The sequence below is a fragment of the Prunus avium genome, chromosome 7, assembly GCF_965620075.1.
Source record: "Prunus avium chromosome 7, drPruAviu1.hap1.1, whole genome shotgun sequence".
NCBI classification, from domain to species: domain Eukaryota; kingdom Viridiplantae; phylum Streptophyta; class Magnoliopsida; order Rosales; family Rosaceae; genus Prunus; species Prunus avium.
The window spans coordinates 25141805-25165334 of record NC_142290.1 but is presented as its reverse complement, the minus strand read 5'-3'; the positions used below and the strand labels follow the sequence as shown (position 1 = coordinate 25165334).

The 23530-nt window shown below is 37.3% G+C and overlaps 2 protein-coding genes and 2 pseudogenes across 5 annotated transcripts; all 4 read left to right on the top strand.

The window, feature by feature from the left end:
- The first annotated feature begins 474 nt into the window (after positions 1 to 474).
- Positions 475 to 3984, top strand: LOC110744468 (zinc finger AN1 and C2H2 domain-containing stress-associated protein 13). The gene is made up of 2 exons (XM_021944443.2): positions 475 to 1986; positions 3065 to 3984. The coding sequence occupies exons 1-2, from the start codon at positions 1888 to 1890 to the stop codon at positions 3842 to 3844; spliced, it is 879 nt and encodes a 292-aa protein (XP_021800135.1). The 5' UTR covers positions 475 to 1887; the 3' UTR covers positions 3845 to 3984.
- Positions 3985 to 4575: 591 nt separating this feature from the next.
- Positions 4576 to 7166, top strand: LOC148293216 (pentatricopeptide repeat-containing protein At4g33170 pseudogene; annotated as a pseudogene).
- On the top strand, positions 7135 to 9397 carry LOC110744472 (zinc finger AN1 and C2H2 domain-containing stress-associated protein 13-like; annotated as a pseudogene). Its single transcript, XR_015825620.1, has 2 exons — positions 7135 to 7308; positions 8471 to 9397. The product of XR_015825620.1 is annotated as a zinc finger AN1 and C2H2 domain-containing stress-associated protein 13-like (transcript).
- A 1341-nt stretch (positions 9398 to 10738) lies between these two features.
- On the top strand, positions 10739 to 21533 carry LOC110744473 (protein SEMI-ROLLED LEAF 2). 3 transcript variants are annotated; one of them, XM_021944446.2, is made up of 20 exons: positions 10739 to 10897; positions 11071 to 11387; positions 13123 to 13197; positions 14093 to 14208; positions 14432 to 14546; positions 14675 to 14803; positions 15105 to 15152; positions 15249 to 15439; positions 15535 to 15731; positions 15855 to 16147; positions 16364 to 16513; positions 16614 to 17042; positions 17335 to 17484; positions 18478 to 18553; positions 19350 to 19477; positions 19749 to 19949; positions 20062 to 20202; positions 20407 to 20520; positions 20665 to 20901; positions 21069 to 21533. In XM_021944446.2, the coding sequence occupies exons 2-20, from the start codon at positions 11241 to 11243 to the stop codon at positions 21231 to 21233; spliced, it is 3102 nt and encodes a 1033-aa protein (XP_021800138.2). In that variant the 5' UTR covers positions 10739 to 10897; positions 11071 to 11240; the 3' UTR covers positions 21234 to 21533. The 3 variants fall into 3 exon arrangements, with proteins under 3 accessions (XP_021800138.2, XP_088100481.1, XP_088100482.1); XM_088244355.1 differs by having other exon boundaries at positions 20047 to 20202; XM_088244356.1 differs by having other exon boundaries at positions 10969 to 11387; positions 20047 to 20202.
- Positions 21534 to 23530: the final 1997 nt, after the last annotated feature.

The following is a 23530-nucleotide window of genomic DNA, read 5'->3' as shown; positions in this document are numbered from 1 at the left end:
CTTTAAACTTGATGGATAAATGCCTAATTTAGAGTCGTCAATTGTAAATGCCCTACTATCTCGTATCTATCAGCCCATCTGGGTTATACTCAACACAAAACAACTCGATTGCAGAGGGTAGGTAACTGCTCTTAACCACTTGAGCTACGATTCCCTTATCGTGTTATATACTTTTTGATAAATATTAACGTAAAAATAGATTTTCACTCGACAAATACTCCAGTCCACATATTAGCCCTGGTAAATATAAGGCAAAAAGTCACTTTTAGTCCCTGTAGTTTGTCACTTTTACCACTTTGGTCCCTGTCGTTTCAATTTGGTCAATTTTGTCCCTGTAATTTCAATTTGAAGCAATTCAAGGACAATTCTCAATTTCTGTCAAATTTTTTTAACTTCCATTACTTTTAAAGGGGCAATTCGGTCCATAAATATAAATTAAGAAAAATAATTTTAAAATAAAAATAAAACCTCTATTTTCCCTTATCCTCAACACCAACACCCACCAAAAGTCCCCAGCAACCACCTCTTGTAACCCAACCACCACCCAAGCCAACCAAGCCTGCCCCAACCTCAAACGAAATCGTGATATGTCCTCGGAAAATCATGATCGGTGGCAAGGGAAGATCGACTTTGTTTTCGGGGAGCTTCTCTTCCAACCAGACGACGTTGCTATTGTTGTTAAGAGAGTGAGAGGCTGCGATTGCGGGATTGAGTGAGGGTTTGAGGGGCAGGGAAGGGCTAAGGAGCACCGGAGAAAACGAGAGAGAGCCAAGTCACAGTGGAGATCAACAACGCGACGACGAAGATGATGGCGGTGGGCACATGGCTTTGATGGTGACGACGGTTTTTGGGTGATCGGGTGGCGTTGATGTCGTGGTCTTTGGGGTTTGTTGACGGCGTCGTCATCGTCCCCAACGTTCATGTTTGTACACCGATCGCCACATCAAAACCTCATCTCTGTGAATTTGATTAATTAGGGGTTTGGGTTTGGGACATTTGTTCTTTGTGATTTTTTTATTTTTTTATATTTGAAAATTTGAAGCTTTTTTGAATTTTGAAACAGCGAATGTTAACAGAGGCTTAGAGTTTTGGTAAATAGAGAGGTTGCTGTGTTGGTGGTTCTTGTGAAAAGGCGCAAAATCGTGGTTGTACAATTTTGCTATATCGAGGCCTGTTTATGTATCGTTAAGGGTTGGGGCAGGCTTGGGTGGCTAGGTTGGTGGTTGGTTACAGGGAGGTGGTGGTTGGCTGGGGTTGGCTGGGGTGGGGACTGTTGGTGGGCATCGGGGTTGGGAGGAGGAATGGAGAAAGATGTTTTATTTTTATTTTAAAATTATTTTTCTTATTTTAATAATTTGTGGACGGAATTACCCCTCTACAACTAACGGAAGTTAAAAAAAATTGACAGAAATTGAGAATTGTCCTTAAATTGCTTCAAATTAAAATTACAGGGACAAAATTGACCAAATTGAAATAACAGGGACCAAATGGTAAAAGTGATAAACTACGGGACCAAAAGTGACCTTCCTCCAATATCTCAGGCTCACTCCTCAAAGTTTCCTTTTTCCTTTTCTTTTTTGTTTTTGTTTCTAAATAAAACTCGGGGGCGACTTGAAACGACCCTGTCTCTTGGGGAGAAAACTTTGGCGTGGACTTGGGATTCCGTGGATTCGGTGTCCTTCTGTATCCGCGGAAGGCAAGATCGAAAAAGCTTCGGACAATCCAATCCCTGAACAAATCCCGGGACTACAAAATCTCGTAGAATCTTATACTGGATTGTTTGGTTGCGGAAATAGAAATCCCATCTTGTTCTTGTCCTGTTGCTGCATGCTGTGTGTTAATTTCTTGGTTCGTTGATTGGCGAGGAGCTTCTGTATACGACTTTTAATGGGAACTCCGGAGTTTCCAGATCTGGGTCGGCATTGCTACGTCGCCGATTGCCAGCAGATCGATTTCTTGCCCTTCACCTGCGATAGCTGCCATCAGGTCCTCTCTCTTTCTCTTTCTCGTTCTCTGTGAATTATATACCTCCATGTTTATGTGAACATCAAATGTTAAGAAATATGTGCGTTTTGAAATTTTCATTTTGGTTATTGGGATTGAGATTATGTTATGTTTGGTTAGCTTGGAGAATTTGCATTGGATTGGGGTAAGAATTATTATTTCTTGAAAAAAGAAACAAAGGAAGATCCCGAAATAAATTTATCTGATCAAAATTCGAAATTTTGTCCATTTGGAACTGTGCATAACAACATTCTCTGGGAATTTACAAGAAGTTTCCAGGAAATTTCTGGTCTTGCGGTGTGCTCGAGTTACTATTATTGACTTTATCGGGTGATATTGCATTTGTGAACTGTTTTAAATAATGGTACATCATGTTGCATTGCCGTGTATGCTCAAAGTTTTTATATTTATTGACTGTTTACTAGTATTTCTCGAATTGCATTGAAAGTTTTAGAGAAAATAACTGGGAAACATTTTCGAACTAGAAATATTTTTGCTCGCCACTTTAACCCAAGGCGTACCCTCATCACCCTTCTCACCACTTGACACGTGTCCCATAACCATAGTTAACTCTTTGCTTTGGATTTATGGAACTATGGTTATGTCCATAGACATGTGTTAAGTGGAGAGAATGGTGGTGAGGGTAGACCTTGGGTTAAAGTGGTGAGCAAAAATGCTCCCTTTTCAAAATTGACAAACTCATGGTAAAAGGGAAGTGAATTGTATTGCCTAGTTGTGGAATGTTCTCAAAACCTTTTAGATCATTAGTTTTTCTTCTTATTTACTTTTCTATAAAGTAGTGTGATGCCACACGTATATCTTGTGAATTTCACCAAATTTTTATATGCCCTAGATGTATGCTAACCAATCAGAGTTGGGGGTTGGGATGCATTCCATTTGATTCCGTAGTTCTTATTTATGTAGGTTAATACAACGATGTAGTCTTCAATCTTTCTGCGATCATCCATACTCCTAAATTGTAGATTTTATTCTCTTACATTGTTTCTGCTTATTGGGATCATTCTATTTTTTTTATTGACATAAGCCTAACATTTTGCAGGTATTTTGTTTGGAGCATCGAAGCTATATTAAGCATAATTGTCCAAAAGCTGACAGACAAAATGTCACTGTTGTCATCTGTCCCCTCTGTGCCAAAGGAGTTCATCTAATTCCAGATGAAGATGCAAACATTACTTGGGAGAGACATGTTAACACTGAATGCGACCCTTCTAATTATGAGAAAGCCACAAAGAAGAAAAAGTGTCCTGTCCATGGCTGCAAGGAGATCTTAACATTCTCCAACACAATCAAGTGCAGGGACTGCATGGCCGACCACTGTTTGAAGCATCGATTTGGACCTGATCACAAGTGTCCGGGACCCAAGAAACCGACAGCAGGCTTTCCTTTTTCGGGCCTTTTAAGTAGGAGTAGGAAAGAAGTGTCAAAGCCCAACCATGCTCCTGCCGCATCTTCCTCGAAGTGGAGTAATAGCTTTCTTACTGCAGCTTCATCTTTTCGAGCCTCAGCTGAGGCGAGTGTGGCAAAATTGAGTAGTGAACTTAGCCAGAAGTGGCAGATAGCAAAGGATGGAGCAGGGCAGAGCAGCAGCAGTGGGAGTAGAAACGGGCAACTGGAGGAGTGTCCACAGTGTGGTGCTAAGTTTTCCTCAGTCACCACTCTTGTAGACCACGTAGAAAAAGTCCATGAGAAGGGTGGCAACAGAGCTGGGGTGAAGAAAGCGACAATCGATGCCTGCCCTAAATGTAGTAAAGGGTTTCGTGATCCAGTAGCTCTTGTAGAGCACGTTGAGAGAGATCATGGGGGTACATCAAGGACATAGGTATCATTTTTGGAGAAAGTGTATGTATTATCTATTGGGTATAAATTCATTGTTACACTGACAAATGCATGTATCTTTTGAGCATTCAGTCAAATTATTTGTGTTTTAAAATTGAATACAAAGTTATTCTTTTGTGAATACTTTAAATATCACTTGTTGAAAGCCAAATGAGATTTGTGTTATTCCTTTCTTTAGGCTTTAGTGCCTGCAAATAGAATTTAAAGGAAGCTTGGAATTATAGGTAATGAAATTAGAATTGTGGGGGTAATGTTTTATTTCTTTCATGTTTTCCTGCTTTGTCTTGAGGTCATAGGGATACAATGAATTATTCTCTAATAGCAAAATTTTGTTTAGGAACAGGAAAAGTGCTCCTAATTTTGCTTATTTACTTTCACTGTCATTTGTGGCACTAAAATGGATTAGTATTCTTAATCACTTAAACCACAATTTCTTTGGCTGGTGATTATATAATTTTTTTCTTTCTTTAGTACAAGCGATGCTATAGTTTAAACTACATGAGAGGGGGGTTTCTCATACACGCGCTACCATGATGCTATAGGGGTTCAAACTTGAGATCACTAGGTTGAAAGTCAAGATCCTTTTTCTCTAGGATAAACCCATTTGCGTATACTTTTAGATAAAAATCAATGTAAAATCCCTATAAAATAAGCAATAAACATCTTCGCATCATTACGTATAGATTTTCACCTCCACATAAACTCCAGTCCACACAAGTAAATGCAAATCCTAGTTTTAGAAGCCCCTGGTCTCCCATATCTCAGGAAGAACTTACATGTAGAGGGGATGTGCTGGAAAGTTAGAACACATAGCAATAAGTGATTGGCTCGAACTAGTAGCCCCTCTTATTGTCAATTTAACCCCACCGTTAATTTTTAGCCAATTCCATCCAAATCTCTGTTAAAAAAATCAGGTGAATCCTGTTACCTAATACTCCCCCCTCCTTCCCTCCTGTTCCTAATATCCCTCTCTCAGTTCGCGCCAAATCCAACCATCTTATTATCCCAATCGCTCCCCACTCTAGCTTGACATTCTGATTCTGGGCAACCTTTTCGTCAAGAAAATAGAAAATTAATGGAGTCGATTTCAGGTTCACTGCTCAAGTTTCTTTTTGGCTTTTAAAGAAAACTCAGGGGACTTGAAACGACCGGGGAGAAAACTTGGGCGTGGACTTTGGATTCAGCGGATTCGGTGCCCCTCTGTATCCGCGGAAGGCAAGACTGAAAAGCTTCAGACAATCCAATCCGGCGCCCAGCAGCAAATCCCGGACTAGTAATTCCCGTCGAATTTGGTTGCGGAAATAGATAACCCATCTTGCTCTTGTCCCGTTGCTGCATGCTGTGTGTTAATTTATTTTCGTTGATTGGCGAGGAGCTTCTGTACAAGAATTTGAATGGAAACATCAGGGTCGTCCTTGCAACGTCGCCGACTGCCAGCAGATCGATTTCTTTCCCTTCGCCTGCGATAGCTGCCGTCAGGTCCTCTCTCTTTCTCTTTGATATGTATTGAATGTTTGGAGCATCTATAACTATAAGCATATAAAAGGGTGAACTGCAAGTCTTCAGTGTTCACCAAACTCCTCTCCAAAATGAGCCAAATCTCAATACAACTTCCCCCTCCACCACCCAACGCCGACCCTCGCATTCTCCACGCCCGAGCCATCACCGCCGCCAACATCGACCGTTCTCTCCGCAACAACCTCATCACTCTCTACTCCAAGTCCAATCTCCTCTCCTACACTCTACGCCTCTTTCACCAAATCTCTTCTCCCAATGTCGTCTCATGGACGGCCGTGATCTCGGCCCACTCCAACACCCTCTTCGCCCTCCAACACTTCGTTTCCATGCTCCGCCACCCCACTTTCCCCAACCAGCGCACCTTCGCTTCCCTCTTCAAAACCTGCGCTTCTCTCCCTTCTCTCTCCTTCGGCCTTGCCCTCCACTCCCTCTCTCTCAAGCTCGGCGTCTCGGCCCAGCCCTTTTCCGGTTCTGCCCTCATTCATTTCTACTCCAAATGTTGCTTTCCCGTTGAAGCCCGCAAGGTGCTCGATGAAATTCCCCACAAAGACGAGGTTTGTTATGCGGCGGTGATTGTTGGGTTGGCGCAGAACTCGAGACCCGTTGAGGCCTTGTCCACTTTTGCTGATATGAAATGCTCTGATGTTCGGTCTACTATGTATAGTGTTTCCGGTGCACTTCGTGCTGCAGGGGAGCTTGCTGTGTTGGAACAATGTAGGATCATACATGCCCATGCTCTTCTTACGGGACTTGATGGAAATGTTATTGTGGGGACAGCTTTGGTTGATGCGTATGGGAAATCTGGGCTTGTGTGTGATGCTAGACAGGTTTTTGATGAGAACTTGTCAAGCATGAACGTTGTGGGGTGGAATGTGATGCTGGCGGGATATGCACAACAGGGGGATACGAACCCGATGCTTGAGATTTTCAATGCAATGGAAGCTCAGGGGCTTGTGCCGGATGAATATAGCTTTTTGGCGATTTTAACGTCATTCTGCAATGCAGGTTTGGTTTCTGAGACTGATTGGTGGCTGACCCGGATGAAGGTAGATTATGGGTTGGAACCAGCGCTTGAGCATTATACGTGTTTGGTTGGTGCAATGGGAAGAGCTGGTCATTTGGAAGAGGCTGAAAGGGCTGCACTGACAATGCCGCTGGTGCCTGACGCTGCAGTGTGGCGATCATTGCTATCAAGTTCAGCGTATCATAAAGCACCTGATTTCGCTAGGTCCATGGCTAAACGCTTATTGGAAATTGACCCACATGATGACTCTGCTTATGTAATTGCTGCAAATGTGTTATCAAACGCTGGAAGGTGGGATGAAGTTGCAGAAGTGAGGAAGATGATGAAAGATAGGAGGGTACAGAAGGAAGGTGGAAGGAGTTGGATCGAGGTACGGGGGAAAGTTCATGTCTTTTTCGCCCGGGACAGAAGACATGAAAGAAGGGATGAGATATATGCTAAATTGGTAGAGTTGATGGAGCTGATAGAAAAATTAGGATATGTGCCAGTTTGGGATGAGATGTTGCATGAAGTTGGGGAATGGGAGAGAAAGGAAGCCCTTTGGTATCACAGTGAGAAGTTGGCAGTAGCATTTGCGGTGGTGAGTGGCGCGGCACCACCAGGAAAGGCAATAAGGATTGTGAAGAATTTGAGGATCTGCAGGGATTGCCACGAGGCATTCAAGTATATGTGTAGAGTGTTGGAGAGGGAGATTATTGTGAGGGATGTAAACAGATACCATAGATTCGTTAATGGTAGTTGCACTTGTGGAGATATATGGTAGTTTGTATATCATCCAGTATGTGATTATAAAATTTAACATTGTGATGGCATGGATCCATCCATGCTATCTGGGACGGCATTGCTACATCGCCGATTGCCAGCAGATTGATTTCTTGCCCTTCACCTGCGATAGCTGCTGTCAGGTCCTCTCTCTTTCTCTTTGTTTGTGAATTATATACTCCATATTTATGTAAACATCGTGAGAAAATATATTTTTGAAATTTTAATTTTGGTTATTGGGATTGAGATTATGTTATGTTTGGTTGTGGAAGAAATGTAGAATTGCATTTCATATTTTGGTGATTCTTGGAGGCAATGATTGCATGGTGAAATCGAAAAATGGGTGTTTGTTGATTTACACTGGATTGAGGTGCGAATTATTATTTCTTGAAAAAAGAAAGAGAGGAAGATGCCGAAATGAATTTATCTTATCAAAGTTCAAAATTTTGTCCATTTTTGAACTGTGCATAACAACATTGTCTAGTAATTTACAAGAAGTTTCTAGGAAATTTCTGATCTTGGGGTGTGCTCAAGTTAATTTTTTTTCTTTTAAATAACTTTCTCGGGTGATATTTCATTTCTGAACTCTTTTTTTTTTCTTTTTCTTATGGTACATTAATGTTTATTTTGGATTCATGTTTGATATGTATTGAATGTTTGCAAATATTATACGAATTGCAAATAAAGTATTAAAAATGTTTTACTTTCTTGGTGACAATATGATGTTAAATATTCGCATAAAAGAAATATGATGTTAAATATCAAGGTGCTAAAGTTGTGTATTGGGAATAATATATGCTGCCATTTTCTTATATAATTTTTTAAAAAAATTTTGGTATTACTTGCCTTTTAAATTGATGTTGTCCCTTCATGTATTTAGATTACTCTATAAAACAGTATGTGCTGGAGAAAATAACTGGGGGAAAATTTTCAAAATCGACAAACTGATGGTAAAAGGGAAGTGAAAATGTATTTGCCTTTTTGTGGAATGTTTGCAACCTTTTAGAACATTAGTTTTTTTTTTTTTCTTAAATAAATATCTATAAAGTAGTGTGATGCATCACGTATATCTTGCACCAAATTTTGATATACCCTAGATGTATGCCAACCAAACAGAGTTGGGGGTTGGGATGCATTCCATTTGATTTCTTTGTTCTTATTTACATGGGTTAATACAACCGTGTAGTCTTCAATCTTTCTGGCATCATCCATCGTCCTACATTGTAGATTATCATTCTCCTGCATTATTTCTGCTTATTGGGATCATTCTGTTTTTTATACTGACATAAGCCTGACATTTTGCAGGTATTTTGTTTGGAGCATTGAAGCTATATTAAGCGTAATTGTCCAAAAGCTGACTGACAAAATGTCACTGTTGTCATCTGTCCCCTCTGTGCCAAAGGAGTTCATCTAATTCCTGATCAAGATCCAAACATTACTTGGGAGAGACATGTTAACACTGACTGTGACGGTTCTAATTATGAGAAAGCCACAAAGAAGAAAAAATGTCCTGTCCCTGGCTGCAAGGAGATCTTAACATTCTCCAACACAATGAACTGCAGGGACTGCACGGTAGACCACTGTTTGAAGCATCGATTTGGACCTGATCACATGTGTTCGGGACTCAAGAAACCAGAAGCAGGGTTTCCTTTTTTGGGGATTTTAAGTAGGAGTAGGAAAGAAGTGTCAAAGCCCAGCCATGCTCCTGCTGCATCGTCCTCAAACTGGGGTAATAGCTTTCCTAGTGCAGCAGCTTCATCTGCTCGAGCTTCAGCTGAAGCAAGTGTGGCAAAATTGAGTAGAGAACTTGGCCAAAAGTGGCAGATTGCAAAGGATTGAGCAGAGCAGAGCAGCAGCAGTGGGAGTAGAAACTGGCAAGTGTTTGCAGTGTGGTGTTAAGTTTTCCTCAGTCACCACACTTGTAGACCATGTAGAGAAAGTCCATGAGAAGGGTGGCAACTGAACTGTGGTGAAGAAGGTGACAATCGATGCTTGCTCTAAATGTAGTAAAAGGGTTTCGTGATCCAATAGCTCTTGTAGAGCACGTTGAGAGAGATCATGGTGGTACATCAAGAGCATAGGTAATTTTTGGAGAAAATGTTTGTATTATCCATTGGGTATAAATTCATTGTTCACGCTGATAAATGCATGTATCATTTGAGCATTCAGTTAAATTATTTATGTTTTAGCTGTAAAATTGAATACAAAGTTACTCTTTTGTGAATCCTTTAACATCACTTGTCGAAAGTCAAATGAGATCTGGACCATCCTTATAAATCTTTTCATTTTTTTCTCTACTGGCTAGCTATTCTTCCACCATGGTTAATGAAGTTAATTTTCTTCAATACTTTTATTTTAAATTAATTCATCTTAATTAAAAAAAGCATGACCATGATTAGTGTTTAGTGCGTGTCATAATCATGCCGGGCGGCTTAATTATGTGACAGGAGACACTTGAGTGCTTCCATTTGTCTACCACTTCATTTTGAATTATGCTTCAAAGCTCAATTTGAATTATTATATCTCTACCTTGCTTTAAAGAATAGAAAACAATTAGCAACCTAATAATTTTCCTTTATCTTCCTTGATCTTCTTTCAACCTCATCTATTTGTCATCTTTGTTGTTGTCATTTCTATTTCTATTTTCCCTTTGTATTTCTGTTTGTTAAATCACTAAATCAGTTGTGAAAAAGGCCAAGGATCTATATTTCTTTCATTTTTCAACTGTTATTATATTTAACTTCCAAGTATACATTCATTGTCCAAACAAAAAATAAGAGCAAAAAACATTTTTCATCATTTAGGTTAGGCTCGAAAACAAATTTGGTCACCGTGATTTCATTTTTCCCAATTTCATCATCTTATTTTTCTCAATTTCGTCATCTTACTTCGCCCCAGCCCAGTTATCAGAACCTGTAAAAGCTCGATTAACTTAGAGGGTTAGAAAAGGGAATTTAGGGTTTACTAAGTGGAAAAAGGGGGCTTGATTCTCAGTCAAAATTGATTCGATTTAAGTTTGATTCGGGTTCCTTTGTAAAAAGCTTAAGAGTTCTAGAACGTTAATAGAGCGAGGATTTGAACACAATCGGATGCAAAGAGGTTCTTATGGCCAAATTTTTAAAGAAATCAAATTGACATCGTTTAAGAAAAAATATTTGAAACCACTGTAGAAAAAATATAATACGATAAAGGTAAATTAGTAAAATTAATAAATTGATACAAAAATCAATTGCAATGGAGAAATTTTAGAAATATATCAATATTGCCAAGAAGAAAATATATAGTCCCAGTCTTTTTCTTTTTTTTTTCTTTCTCATTTTTCCCATTCAGGTAAATTAACTGTCAAAAGTCGTTGAAAAAAAAAAAAAAACAAGAAGAAAATTAATTGTCGAAAGAGAGCAAGCAATGCATAGCACGTCTGTCATCAGAAAACGTTATTATATAATGCAGCCACGTAGGCACGGGCCCCACAAATCGAACAGTACTAGTAATCTAGCTACCAACCCCTAGGGCCCACAAGTTCAACCGTTAAAACGTGTAGACGTTTTTTTTTCAGTATCATTATTGGCAGGCTGGACGGATATTATTTTGAGTACAAATTCAAATTTAAAACAAAAAAGGGAAGACATATAAGAAATCGCGGTGGAATATGCTGGAATTCCGGTGGATTTTCTGCATGGCATAAGGTGGATTTTCCAGCCTCAGGTCTGCTCTTGCAGGCATTCAAACGAGGTAATTTTTTCTCAACAATTAAATTCTGTACAAATTGATCAAGTTTGTGATGAGTTTTGGGTTTTCTCTAGGGACCCTTTTGGTTGAATTTTGAACCCACTTTGGCATTGCATTGTTCTTGAGGTTTTGATTGGTTTTTGAGGTTTGTGACTTGGGGATTTTGTTAATCTCAGGCTGGTTTTTGTACAATTTGAGAGATACCCATCTCAGTTTTTGAGCCTTTCTTTCCCTTCTCTGCACCCAGAGCTTTCCTCATAGATTTGGAAGGGAAAGAAAGGCCAATTTGTGGGGTGCCCATTTTCATATCTGTGTGAAGTGAATTGTATGTATCTTGAATTCAAAAATGAGTGCCGTTTCGGGGGTACTTTCGCGCCAAGTTTTGCCTGCTTGTGGTGGCCTTTGTTTCTTCTGCCCGGCATTGCGGCCCAGGTCTAGACAGCCCGTCAAGAGGTACAAGAAGCTCATAGCTGACATTTTCCCTCGTAACCAGGTTCGTTTTTCTCCTTTTTTTATCATAATGGGTTACTGTTGCATTCTATCTTAAAAGGGTCATTGCTACTTGTTTCTAAGTTCGTTCTTGTTATTGTTGCCTACTTTTTGTGAAGAGAGACTCTTCCAGATGATAATGTATGTCATGCCTATGTGCATTTTTGTGGGTTTGGAAAAGTGTTGATGTTGTAGTACATATTTAGTCCTTTGATAGATGTTGGACTTATGCTGTGCAAATGCAACCATTTGACATTAAAATCCAAGTAATGTTTTTCCCTCAGTGAACTGAAACTGAGAGGAAGGTTCTTTATAACTTGCTTCCAACCATTACATAATTTAAACTAAAATTATAACATCGTAATGTGTAAGTGGTACTTGAGTTAACTGAATGATTGTCTGCCCATTCATTTTGTATGTGTTAGCCTATATATCTATTTAATACCATGTTGGAAATTGGAAACAGGGTCTAGTCATCTCAATTCCTGAATTAATTGATGAGCAAGAACCTCATTTTGAGTAAAATGCATATTGTGTAACGTCAGAACACAATCATGTAGACAGATATCTGATAACTGATTGAAAACGGTGTATCAGCTAGTGTTGTGTGCCATGTGCAGCTGAATTGAGAATTTATGCAGTATGCATCGTTGTCTAGTAAAGACTCGTATTGCATAACTTCAGATGATAGTGATTAAATAAATGCTGAAACTGATTATGACTCTGATAACTGATTGAAAACCCAGTCTCTGCTATTGTTTTATGCCATACAAGGTGAGCTGAGACTTAGAAAAAAACTTCTTTTATTAAAATATTCTTTGACTTCATAACACAGTCCTGCATATGATGTTAAATGTTTATGGCTCTGGCAATTGAAAATAGAGTTTCATAATCCCTTTGTGCCATCTCGTTATTAAGTGTAGACCTTATGCATGATGTGTTGATGGTGTTCTGTTTTTGTGTTTTCAAAGTTTTGATTTTTATCTTCCTTTTCACATTATGATATGTTTCTCATGAATATAATTCTTATACACTAAGGTGTAGTTTAGAATTTTTTTAAAAAGGTGAAAGGCACTGTCACGTGGTATACAAAAAGAAAACTTGTTGGTTGCATTGTACATGAGTTTTTTTAAAAAAAAATTTGTTTATAGAAATTTCAAATCCATGCCTTTCAGACTCAATAAAGAATAATTTACTTTTTTTTCTCTTCTTGATAAATACTTGTTTATTAAATCTTTTTTTCTTTTCGTTCTTTTCGTTCTTATTCAACTTACCTTAGCAAAAATTCTCTGAGATCATTATGCAATAACATATGTTTTTTTTTTGTTACTCCATTTAGGGGAGCACACACTTCTTCTTTTTGTTTTGGTCAGAACCCATACTTCCTTGATTGACAAATTCTATGGTTAGAAGCCATCAACTTTATTTCTTTGGATCCTTTACAAATATGAATATTCCGAGATTGTCTTCCTGGTTTTGTGCCATTGCACTGAATTTAGTGATTGAGCATCCTGGTCTTCTGGCTTTTCTTAAAAAATGTTGTTTCATTGAGCGTGATCCATCTAAATTCTTCATGACAGATGTTTTACAAGTATGATTCAATTTGTTTGATTATGCATTTTTGAAATCGATGTTTTTTTCACTATCCTAGTGATCTGTGTCCCTTCTCCATTTATTATTCTGCCCCAAATTTTTTATATTTATATCAAGATTCAGGACTTGTTCTTCACACTTGACAGGAAGAAGGACCAAATGATCGGAAGATTGGAAAATTATGTGAATATGCAGCCAAAAATCCTTTGCGAATTCCGAAGGTATAAATGATATCATGTAAATCGTTACTCTAATATGTCTTAAGCTAGGCCTTTTTTCTCAATCAAACGTTTCACTAAAATATATATATTACTTTGAGTGCTCCTAGCATATAACTTAGTTAACTCATAATAACTCTACAAAATGATTACTGTAGTAATTTAATTGATAATAAGTTTCAAAAGAAGAGAGAGACAGAGAGACAGAGAAAACATCAGGAAAGAATTAACCAAAAGAGTTGAGGGAAAAGAGAAACTAAGGTGTACGTGTTGCAACTTGGCATGTATGCATGTAGTTATTAGTAAGTCAAAAAAGACTGTGTGTGTGTGAGGAAAAATATGGTGTATGCATTGAACGCATGTAGTTACTATTAACTCACAATATACTCTCTCTCTCTCTCTCCTTCTCTTCATAAGTGTATATACTCTCTGTGTGTGTTTCCTGAGGGCTATGGCAACATGTCTGAAATGTATTCGTTAACGGAAGACTTATCCATAGTGAAAACGGACACTTAGGAATTGCAAAGATAAAAGCTATCATACAACAAAGATGTGGATTTCAGATCAGTTACTGCTATTGAATTTGAGCAAGGGTTAAACCTTTTATATTATTTTACCTTCTTTTCTTTCTTTCTTTTTCTCTCTCTGGTGTTGGCCTATGGATTCAAAGCTTTTTCTTGCACCAAATACGTGATATATTTCACCTTGCGATAAATTTTGAATAACAATTTAGCCTTGCTTTCTGCATAGAGTGAAATATCTTTTGTAATTATAGTATTTCCCAGGAGCCACATCTTACAGATTTCTCTTAAGATCACTTTATGATTAAGCCCCGTCTGCTGATAAATACTTCAAGCATTCTTTCTCTTTTGACTAAAGTTGTAAATTGTGTGAGCAGATCACAAATTTTCTTGAGCAAAGGTGTTACAAAGAATTGCGGAATGAGAATTTTCGCTCCACAAAAATTGTCATGTGCATCTACAATAAATTGCTGATTTCTTGTAAGGAGCAAATGTGAGTTCTCTCCCATTCTTAATTATATTTTTGTGTGAATCTGGGCCATTGAGGAGGAATCATATGTCTGAATGTGCGGTTCTAATCCACATTCTAGCAGGATAAAATGCCAACTATCTGGAAAGATATCACTCTCTCTCTCTCTCTCTCTCTCTCTATTTATACGTATGTATATATGTGCATATATTTTTGTGTATTGATTTTATTCAATGACTTTTCATAGGCGTCTCTTTGCGAGTAGCTTACTCAGCATTATGCATACTCTGCTGGATCAAACACGACAAGATGAAATGCAAATTATAGGATGTCAGACCCTTTTTAACTTTGTAAATAATCAGGTTTGTGGGTTTGTAAATATACTTTTCTATTTAGTCATAAATCACTGGATACTAAGCTTCACATGTAATTTATTACCATGTTGCCTACATAAAATTCCAAACTCAATTTGTCTCACTGAATTTTGCAGAAGGATGGAACTTACATGTTTAATTTAGAAGGCTTTATTCCAAAACTCTGTCAGATAGCTCAAGAGCCAGGGGAAGATGAAAGAGCAAACAATCTATGTTCGGCTGCGCTGCAAGCCCTTTCTTCAATGGTATTTCTTTAATATTACGTATGTTGTAAGCTTAACATTATACCTTATCAATAAGTTTATGACATGTTGAATGCATGTGAGGTTCAGAATGCAAAATGCTATCAGTAGTCCTTATATTTAGCAATTTTATCCCCTTTACCATGAACAATGAATTCCTGTATATTATTTACCTGTTCAAGCTGTTAAAAGTAAAATAATATAATGATACTCTGTTGGCAATTTATGCCTTTCGCAACATTTTTCAAAACGATGGACCCTATATATCTAATGCGAAATTAAATTGTCTACCTTTTCTTTGTAGGTTTGGTTTATGGGTGAGCACTCTCATATATCAGTTGAGTTCGATAATGTAAGTGCATTGGAAGTTTCTTAAATCTTGTTTCAACTTGCAAGTAATCTTGGTATAGTCCTCTTGACATTGTTTTTTTCCCTTATATTAAATCAGATTGTTGCAGTAATCTTGGAAAATTATGGAGGTCCTAAATATCCTTCAGAGAACCTTGAAAGTTCCAAGAGCCGGTGGGTGCAGGAGGTGCGAAAGAATGAGGGTCATGTTTCTCCTTCACCAGATGTCAAAATCAATGTTCCTTCTTGGAGCTCCATTGTGGATGAAAAAGGCGAACTAAATGTGAAAGTGTATATCTCTATTGGCACAAGATTTTTTCCGATACCTTTTTATTGTTTTTTCAATATGCATATCAGTTATTTATGTTTCTTTTCTTATCCTATAGAGAAGATGCCAAGAACCCCTGCTTTTGGTCAAGGGTTTGCCTGCAGAACATGGCAAAGCTGGCCAAGGAGGCTACAACAATAAGGCGTGTCCTGGAATCTGTGTTCCGTTACTTCGATAATGGAAATTTATGGTCTCCTGAACATGGTCTTGCCTTTCCAGTCCTAAAGGATATACAACTTTTGATGGATACTTCTGGTATTTAATTTTAATTTTTTATGCATTATTTTCAGGTCCTATCAGCTCTTTCAACCATAAATGCTGTTCCTCTAGTCTTCCATTGATAACTTATCCAGCCTTTTTAATCTCTGGTTGTTGCAGGGCAAAATACTCATGTTTTGCTCTCCATTTTAATCAAGCATCTTGATCACAAAAATGTCCTTAAACAACCAAACATGCAGCTCGACATAGTGGAGGTTACCACCTCCCTTTCTCAACTTGCCAAAATTGAGCCCTCTGTGGCAATAATTGGTGCAGTAAGTGATGCCATGAGGCATTTGAGGAAGAGCATACACTGCTCGCTTGATGATGCTAATCTGGGAACAGATGTAATAAAATGGAACAGAAGCTTTAGAGAAGAGGTGGATAAGTGCCTTGTACAGTTATCATATAAGGTAAGGTAATACTAATCTGCTACAGTTACTGAATTAACCTCGTACCCACAAATCCGTCATCATGTAAAGTTTTGATTTAGAATTGCTTTCATTGTTAGTGGTCTTATCATTTCAAATAGTTTAATAGTCTTTATAAGTTTCCATATGCTCAAATTTCACTGAGATTGTTACTGAATTTATCAACTGTACAATAACAAAGCTGTCATTGTCAAACAGGTTGGCGAACCAGGGCCAATTCTTGATGCTATGGCTGTTATGTTGGAAAATATCTCGACTATTACAGTTATAGCCAGAACTACAATTTCTGCTGTTTATCGTACTGCTCAAATTGTAGCTTCCATACCCAACTTGTCCTATCAAAACAAGGCAAGTAGTATAATGTATTGTCTTTTACTTAATTGTCTTTCTGAGATACTTTCAATCTTATAAATAATTTTTAATTTATTTATTTATAATTGTTCTTTAGGCTTTTCCTGAGGCATTGTTTCATCAATTACTCCCAGCTATGGTCCATCCAGACCATGAAACACGTGTTGGAGCGCATCGTGTCTTCTCTGTTGTTCTTGTGCCATCTTCAGTTTGCCCTAGTCTATCATCATCCAATACTGAATCAAAAAAGGCCTTGGATTTTCCGAGGACACTCTCAAGAACTGTATCTGTATTTTCTTCTTCAGCTGCCCTTTTTGAGAAGCTAAGAAGAGAAAAAATTTCTTCGCGGGAAAGTATTTGTGAAGACAGTGATGAAAATGTTGTTAATGAAGGGGAACAAAGAGACACCAATAATGGGATTCTGAGCAGATTGAAATCATCTTATAGTCGGACATATAGCTTGAAAATTTCGCCTGCACCTTCAACACCAAATGAAATTTCTATGAGCAATTCGATCAAGGAACATGTGAGTTTTAACAATTTTAGTTTCTTTACTTTTTCTTTTCCGTAAAACTTATGAAATTCTTAACCATCTTCAATGTACTTATCTAGTTTGCATGGGGCTTACAGTGAAATTACTTTGTTTATTGAAGAAGGTTGGGTATTTTTAATTAAAAATCAGAATTATATTGAAACCTCCAATCTTTCTGTCTCTCCATGTGCCGAATGGGGTTGCACATGAGGGAAAGGGTGCTAGCTTGATATACATTGTTGGCATTTCCTAATGATTTTGTGTCTTTGCATTTGTTAAACCTCAGGAAGCCAATTCCCTCAGGTTGAGCAGCCACCAGATAACTCTCTTGCTTTTATCAATTTGGGCACAATCCCTCTCTCCTGGGAACATGCCCGAAAACTATGAAGCAATTGCTCATACGCATAGCCTCGTATCACTTTTCTCACGGGCCAAGGTAATTTCTAGAACAATGTTACTTGATTAGTATTTTCTATTATATATGTTGGCGATGCCTTTTCTATGTTCTTTTCTTTTTATGGTGATTTCACTTAGTTGGAACTCCATATATTTTGCATGTTTGCATTATGTCTTGTTACTGCTTAATACATCTAGAAAATTAATTTCTTTCAAGCAGGGAACATGAGGACGGCTAATCATCCCTTTTTCCTTTTTCTGAAGCCTCTTTTTAACTGGAACTGCATTAAAATGTTACAGGCATTTTGTTCATTTCAGTCTGTCTGAAATATTAAGTGCCTTCTTTTGTTTTTTGTTCTTTTTCTTCAGAATGTCTTTAATTGATTCTGTATCGTCTTAGTCGCATTTTTTCGGACTTAGGGACTAGTAAAGGATTCTTCCATAGACTTCCAGTCATATGCCATGGCACCTCGCAACAGTTGGGGTAGCTTTGGTTATCATGCAATTGCAATAGAATGAGAGATGACATTCTATTTTCATAGATTAAACGGGGAAAGTAAAAGAAGAAAAGAAAACCTTGTCATTTTGTTTGAATATTCAAAAACATTCTGAAGAGTTAATGCCTTTTGATATGATATAGATGGAAAATGATAACATAACTTCTTTGATTACCACAAAACCCGTCTTAGTTCCTTGCTCACTTGAAGCTCATGATTTTTTTTTTTCAAAACTGCTGCTAACTGCTTTATAAGCTTCACAGCTCACCTACCACCCCATAGGTCATTGTGCTATGTGGTTAAGAGGGTATTGTCATCAGGGGAAAACTCTGATTCTAAAGTATTTGGTAGAAATAGAACCATGTGACTATAATTTCATTTTTCAGAGTTTCACTGCTATTATGAATTCATGGATGACTGGAGAACTTTTGCCAATTCTATAAAGAGATGCTGGGACTTTTTCTTTTTTTCCCTTCGTATCTGTTGCCTTGTTTTCCCTTTTTTTCGTTCCTCTTATTGTTCATCTTTTTTTGCAGCATTCCAGTGTCGAGGTTCTTGTTCAAAGTTTCCAGTTAGCATTTTCCTTGCGGGACATATCTCTTACTGAAGGAGGTGAGCCCCACAGTCTGCCCAAACTAAATGCATGCTTTCTATGCATGTGTTTCCATTAATGACAAGATACCATTATTTGTTGTTTCCATTTACTAATATTAATTAGCTAGAGAAGAAAACATGAGAAACCCTCAAACTAAAGATAGATGTATATAAAAGTAAGTAGAACATTAGTTATAGCCCAGATGACATGATTACACCAGGGAACTTTTGTTTCTAAAATTTTTCAGAATCAAGTTCTGACAACTTTGAACTCAGTATTAGCATTTGAACAAGTTCTGCTGATTCTTTTTCTAGTTGTATGTCAATCGGTTTAGGATAAATTTAGGCTGACCCCTTTCCCTAATCTATACTTTATAATGGAGGACAATGATTGCTCCGATACTGAACAGCTGTAGGGCAATGACTGCTGTTATACCAAATTGATGTAGCATAGAAATTGAGGTCAAGCATGCTCACAGTATTTCTTGTATCAATATGCCAAACTCTCCCTAACCTTTAAGAATGCCTCTATTAACATAACTAACAACGAAACAATAACAATAATTTTTGGTAATATTATTAGGTTGTAATCATAATTATTACTATTATTAATAGCCAAAGTATTATACATATAGCCGAGACTCCAATTCTACTAATAAAAAAATATAATTAATTTCTACTCTTCCACCTATGTGCAAAATAATTACTATTTCTTCTTGCGCCCATTGCCATATTGAATTCCTGAAATTTTGAACAAGCTTGACTTTGCATGATTGGGATGTCAGATCAAGCAACTTTCCCTCTTTCATTTCAGGGCCATTGCCACCATCGCGTCGCAGGTCCCTCTTTACCCTGGCAACATCAATGATTCTCTTTCTATCAAAAGCATACAATATTCTTTCTCTTGTTCATAGAGCCAAGGCATCACTTATGGATAAAACGGTATGTGGTATATTGTAAATAAAGCTTATAGTTTTTTCACATAGGTTGCCTTGTATGTGATTTTCTGAGGTCCCATAAGATCTAAATTCTGTTTAAGAACCATTTTCTTGCATATGCTTGTGATTTATTGCGTAAATTAATCAATTCCAAGCACATGGAAGACACAAAGAAAGTGAGCCAGTACTTATGGTTTCTTTTTATGTGAGATTTCCGTAATTAAACATCTTCCTAGCTCAGGAAATAGATTTGAAACCATTATATTCTTATTCAGGTTGATCCATTCCTACATTTGGTTGAAGATCGCAAGTTGCAGGCTGTTAAGACTGGATCTGACCATCCCACAATTGCTTATGGATCTAAAGAAGATGATAATTTGGCCTTAAAATCTCTATCAGAAATAGCGATCACTGAAGAGCAAACAAGGGAATTCTTTGCTTCTCAAATTGTGAAGAGCTTGGACAAATTGTCAGATGTAAGCTTTTATACCAATTGATTTAAGCGACTTCGACTGCCTTTTGATAATAAAAGAAAACAAAAGTCATTTGTACTATAACATCGATAATGAATAGGGAGCTATTATGCAGTCTGAACTGTCTACTATAAGGGAGCAGCTGGTCAGTGAATTCTTACCTGATGATGTGTGTCCACTGGGAGCCCAGTTGTTCATGGATGCGCCGCAAAAGTTATATCAGGTTGATTTGAGCAATAGTGAAGCTATTAAGGAGGTAATTTCCCTGCATAGCTTTCAATTCTCTTCATTCTTTTCTTTTTTTTCCTCTTTTCTTTGTTGGTAGGGAAGATCCTATGTCTTGTGTGTGAGGGTGGTAACTATTACATAAGCGTTGAGCTTAAGATGGGAGTCAATCAACTTATTTATCTAAAAAGTTTTCTTAATACTTGGGACTCATAAGTTTATTCTTGTCATGCAGGATGCTCCAATATTTTCTTTGGATGATGATTCTTTTCCAGGTTCATTTGATAGCCAAAAGAACAACTCTGTGAATCTTCCTGATCTTTTGAGTGTCAATCAACTTATGGAATCAGTATGTTAGCCACTACATGTTTTTTATTTAGCTTTTATTGATTTGAAAGAAATGTAGCCTTTTGTTGGTTTGTTAATCAAGCAAAATTCAGAGAGAGGGAGGTACATGATGACAATATTTTGAAAGCATGCTTTATGCACTCAGGTCCTGGAGACAGCACAAGAAGTTGGAAGGATGTCAATCTCAAATGCACCTGATGTGCCTTACAAGGAAATGGCCGGCCACTGTGAGGCACTCCTGATAGGAAAGCAGCAGAAGATGTCCAGTTTGATGAATTTCCAACAGAACCAGGAATATTTGATGAACCTATCTTTACAAAATCGTAACGATGATGTGAAATGGATGACGTCCGATTTCCAAGCTGATGCCGGTTCCCATAAGGTACTTCCTGGCTTTAACTTAAACTATGGGTACTTGTGCTATATCAATGTATATATCTATGCATACCAAGCACGTGCTCTGGCGGGAATTTTGATCTGCATGCAAACTAATTCACACCATTTCTCTCTCTGTGAAAATCTAATATCATGAACTTGAATGAAATGCAGAGCGGTAATCCCTTTGCTGATCAGACTGCCACTTCATACATACCACCCCAAACCCGAGGCTGTGTCCCAATGATGTGTGCAACTGAGTACCAGCAACATCCCCACTCCTTCAGACTACCGGCATCAAGTCCATATGATAACTTCCTAAAAGCTGCAGGTTGCTGATGAAAGGAAATTTTTGGTAATCCAGTGAATTTAAAATGCTCAAGGATTACCGGCTTTAGGTAAAAAAAAATTATAGCTTTTCCTTCCTTTTTTAGGCTTTGTTACTTAAGGAAGAGATTGTTGTCACCAAAGATCCACCAAGTTTTTAACCCTTTTCGTTTCCAATTCTTTCATTCTTTTCATTTTCCCAACATTTAGTAGTTGACTGTACCATTGGTCTTATGAAGTTCTCGTAGCCTTGTAGACTTTCTCGTTACTGATTCGATCGGTTTTGATATATAAAATTTCATTTATTTGTTACTTTCAATTGTCACTGTGGAGCTGTATGCGATTTGCAAACTTCACTGCTACCCAGTCACAAGACATGTCTATAGTTCTCACTTGGGTTTCTTCTATAGCTCACTATGTACATGGAGCTATATTTCTTGCCATATCTTTACTTGCAATGTATACAAGTGCTATTTGTCACTTGCAATTATTTGACGGAAAGTTTGATGAAAGTGAACTTTGATACAAAATGGGAACATAACATGAAGTTTGGGTGGTTAATTGTAGAACATTTTGGTCCATGTGGGGCTTGCACAAAACTGAAAAGGTTCAGTGGTACTGGGGCTTGCACCTAGATCTAAGATTTTTTTTTCTTATCTTTTTCACTCCTTCTCTTTAATTTCTAGGTTGTATTCTCAAACAAGGTTTTACTCAATATCACTCTACTGCACTTGCTCGTGCATTCTGCTCCTGCCTCAGATACAATCTTTTCTTCGTTGTTTCTGGTTGACTGAAATGCTCTGGCCTCCACTCTTTTTCTGGGCTTCAATGAAATGCTAGTAATTAAATAAAAAATAAAAAAACAAAAGAACAATGATGCCACATAACGCATCTGGAGGGGGGTTCAAAGTGAATGGAAGAACTATGGTGGGTTTCAAAGTGAATGGAAGAACTATGGTGGGTTTCAAAGTGAATGGAAGAACAATGATGCCACATAACGCATTGAGTTAAATGGTTTCATAATATTTAGTTATTGCAATTTAAACAACATTTTTTGGCCCTTTTAGTCATTATAAATAGTTCACGGCACTTTTACACAAAAATTTATCAAATACTTGTAAACTAATTATTGTATCATCATCGCTTTTTAACAAAAAATTTACCAAATACCAAACTGATTTATTCATGAAAAAACAAAAAGGATTTTCAATACTAACAGCTTTAGTATTTTAGATTAGGTGCCAAAAATAACTAACATGAATTACATTTTTTGTCACAGTAGTTTGACGTATTTTTCACATTGGTCCATGTTATTTCGATTTTAAAAATTTGTCATGTAATTTGGTTTCAAACAAGTCCAAATCATACCATGGTTGATGTGGCTGTTGGGTTTTGGGAGTTTACAATCCTTATGGATCTATTGTCTGACCATATGAGTATGATGCGATTTCGCCCCCATTCTCGCCGGTCGGTTCTTTCGGGTGTCTTCATGGAACCCATGTTCTTGTGGTTGCGGTGGTGATGAACTTGGCAGCAACGACGACGGCTGGTGTTTTTTTAACCTTCTTTGGTAGGGTTGCTAGGGTTTGTGGTAATATTGGGCTTTTGGTTTTATTTTATTATGTTGTAATATATTGGACTAGAGCTTTTATGTAATGATCTGTTTCTTTTTAATGAAACTTATCCTAACAAAAAACAAAGTCCAAATCATATACTCTATCATATTAACAAATGAAATTCAATGTGGCCATATAATTACCGCATGGAATTATTATATTCGACGCAAAATAGTATCGATTTGTCTATATCATTTAATCATTTTACAGTTTTGATTGTTACCTAAACAAAACTACATGAGTAAGCTAAAATGGAAATAATGAGGACCATAGTGGAAAATAAGTCAAATTACGGGATTAAAAATGTTATTCGGCCAATAACTAATATATATATAATTTTTTAGTATAAGTGATAGTCTAAATTACAGGGTAAGGGGTCTCTCACATACACAACTAAGATGTTATTGGGGTTCGAACCTGAGAACTCTAATTTACAAATAGAACAGAATCATGAGATTCAAATTCCAATCCAACAAGTTTTGGAATGAAAATTATCTTCCAATATTGTTTCAAAAAAATTCAAAAATTCAACATTCATTCCAATTCGGAAACTCATAATTTTTTAAAATTTTGAAATATTTCATAAAGCAGTTCAAAATTTTAAACATGTCTAACAGCCAAAAAAGCTAGAAAAACTATTATATGGTAGTATTTAGATATTGTTATCTTTTATGAAATAACGCGTCTATGTCT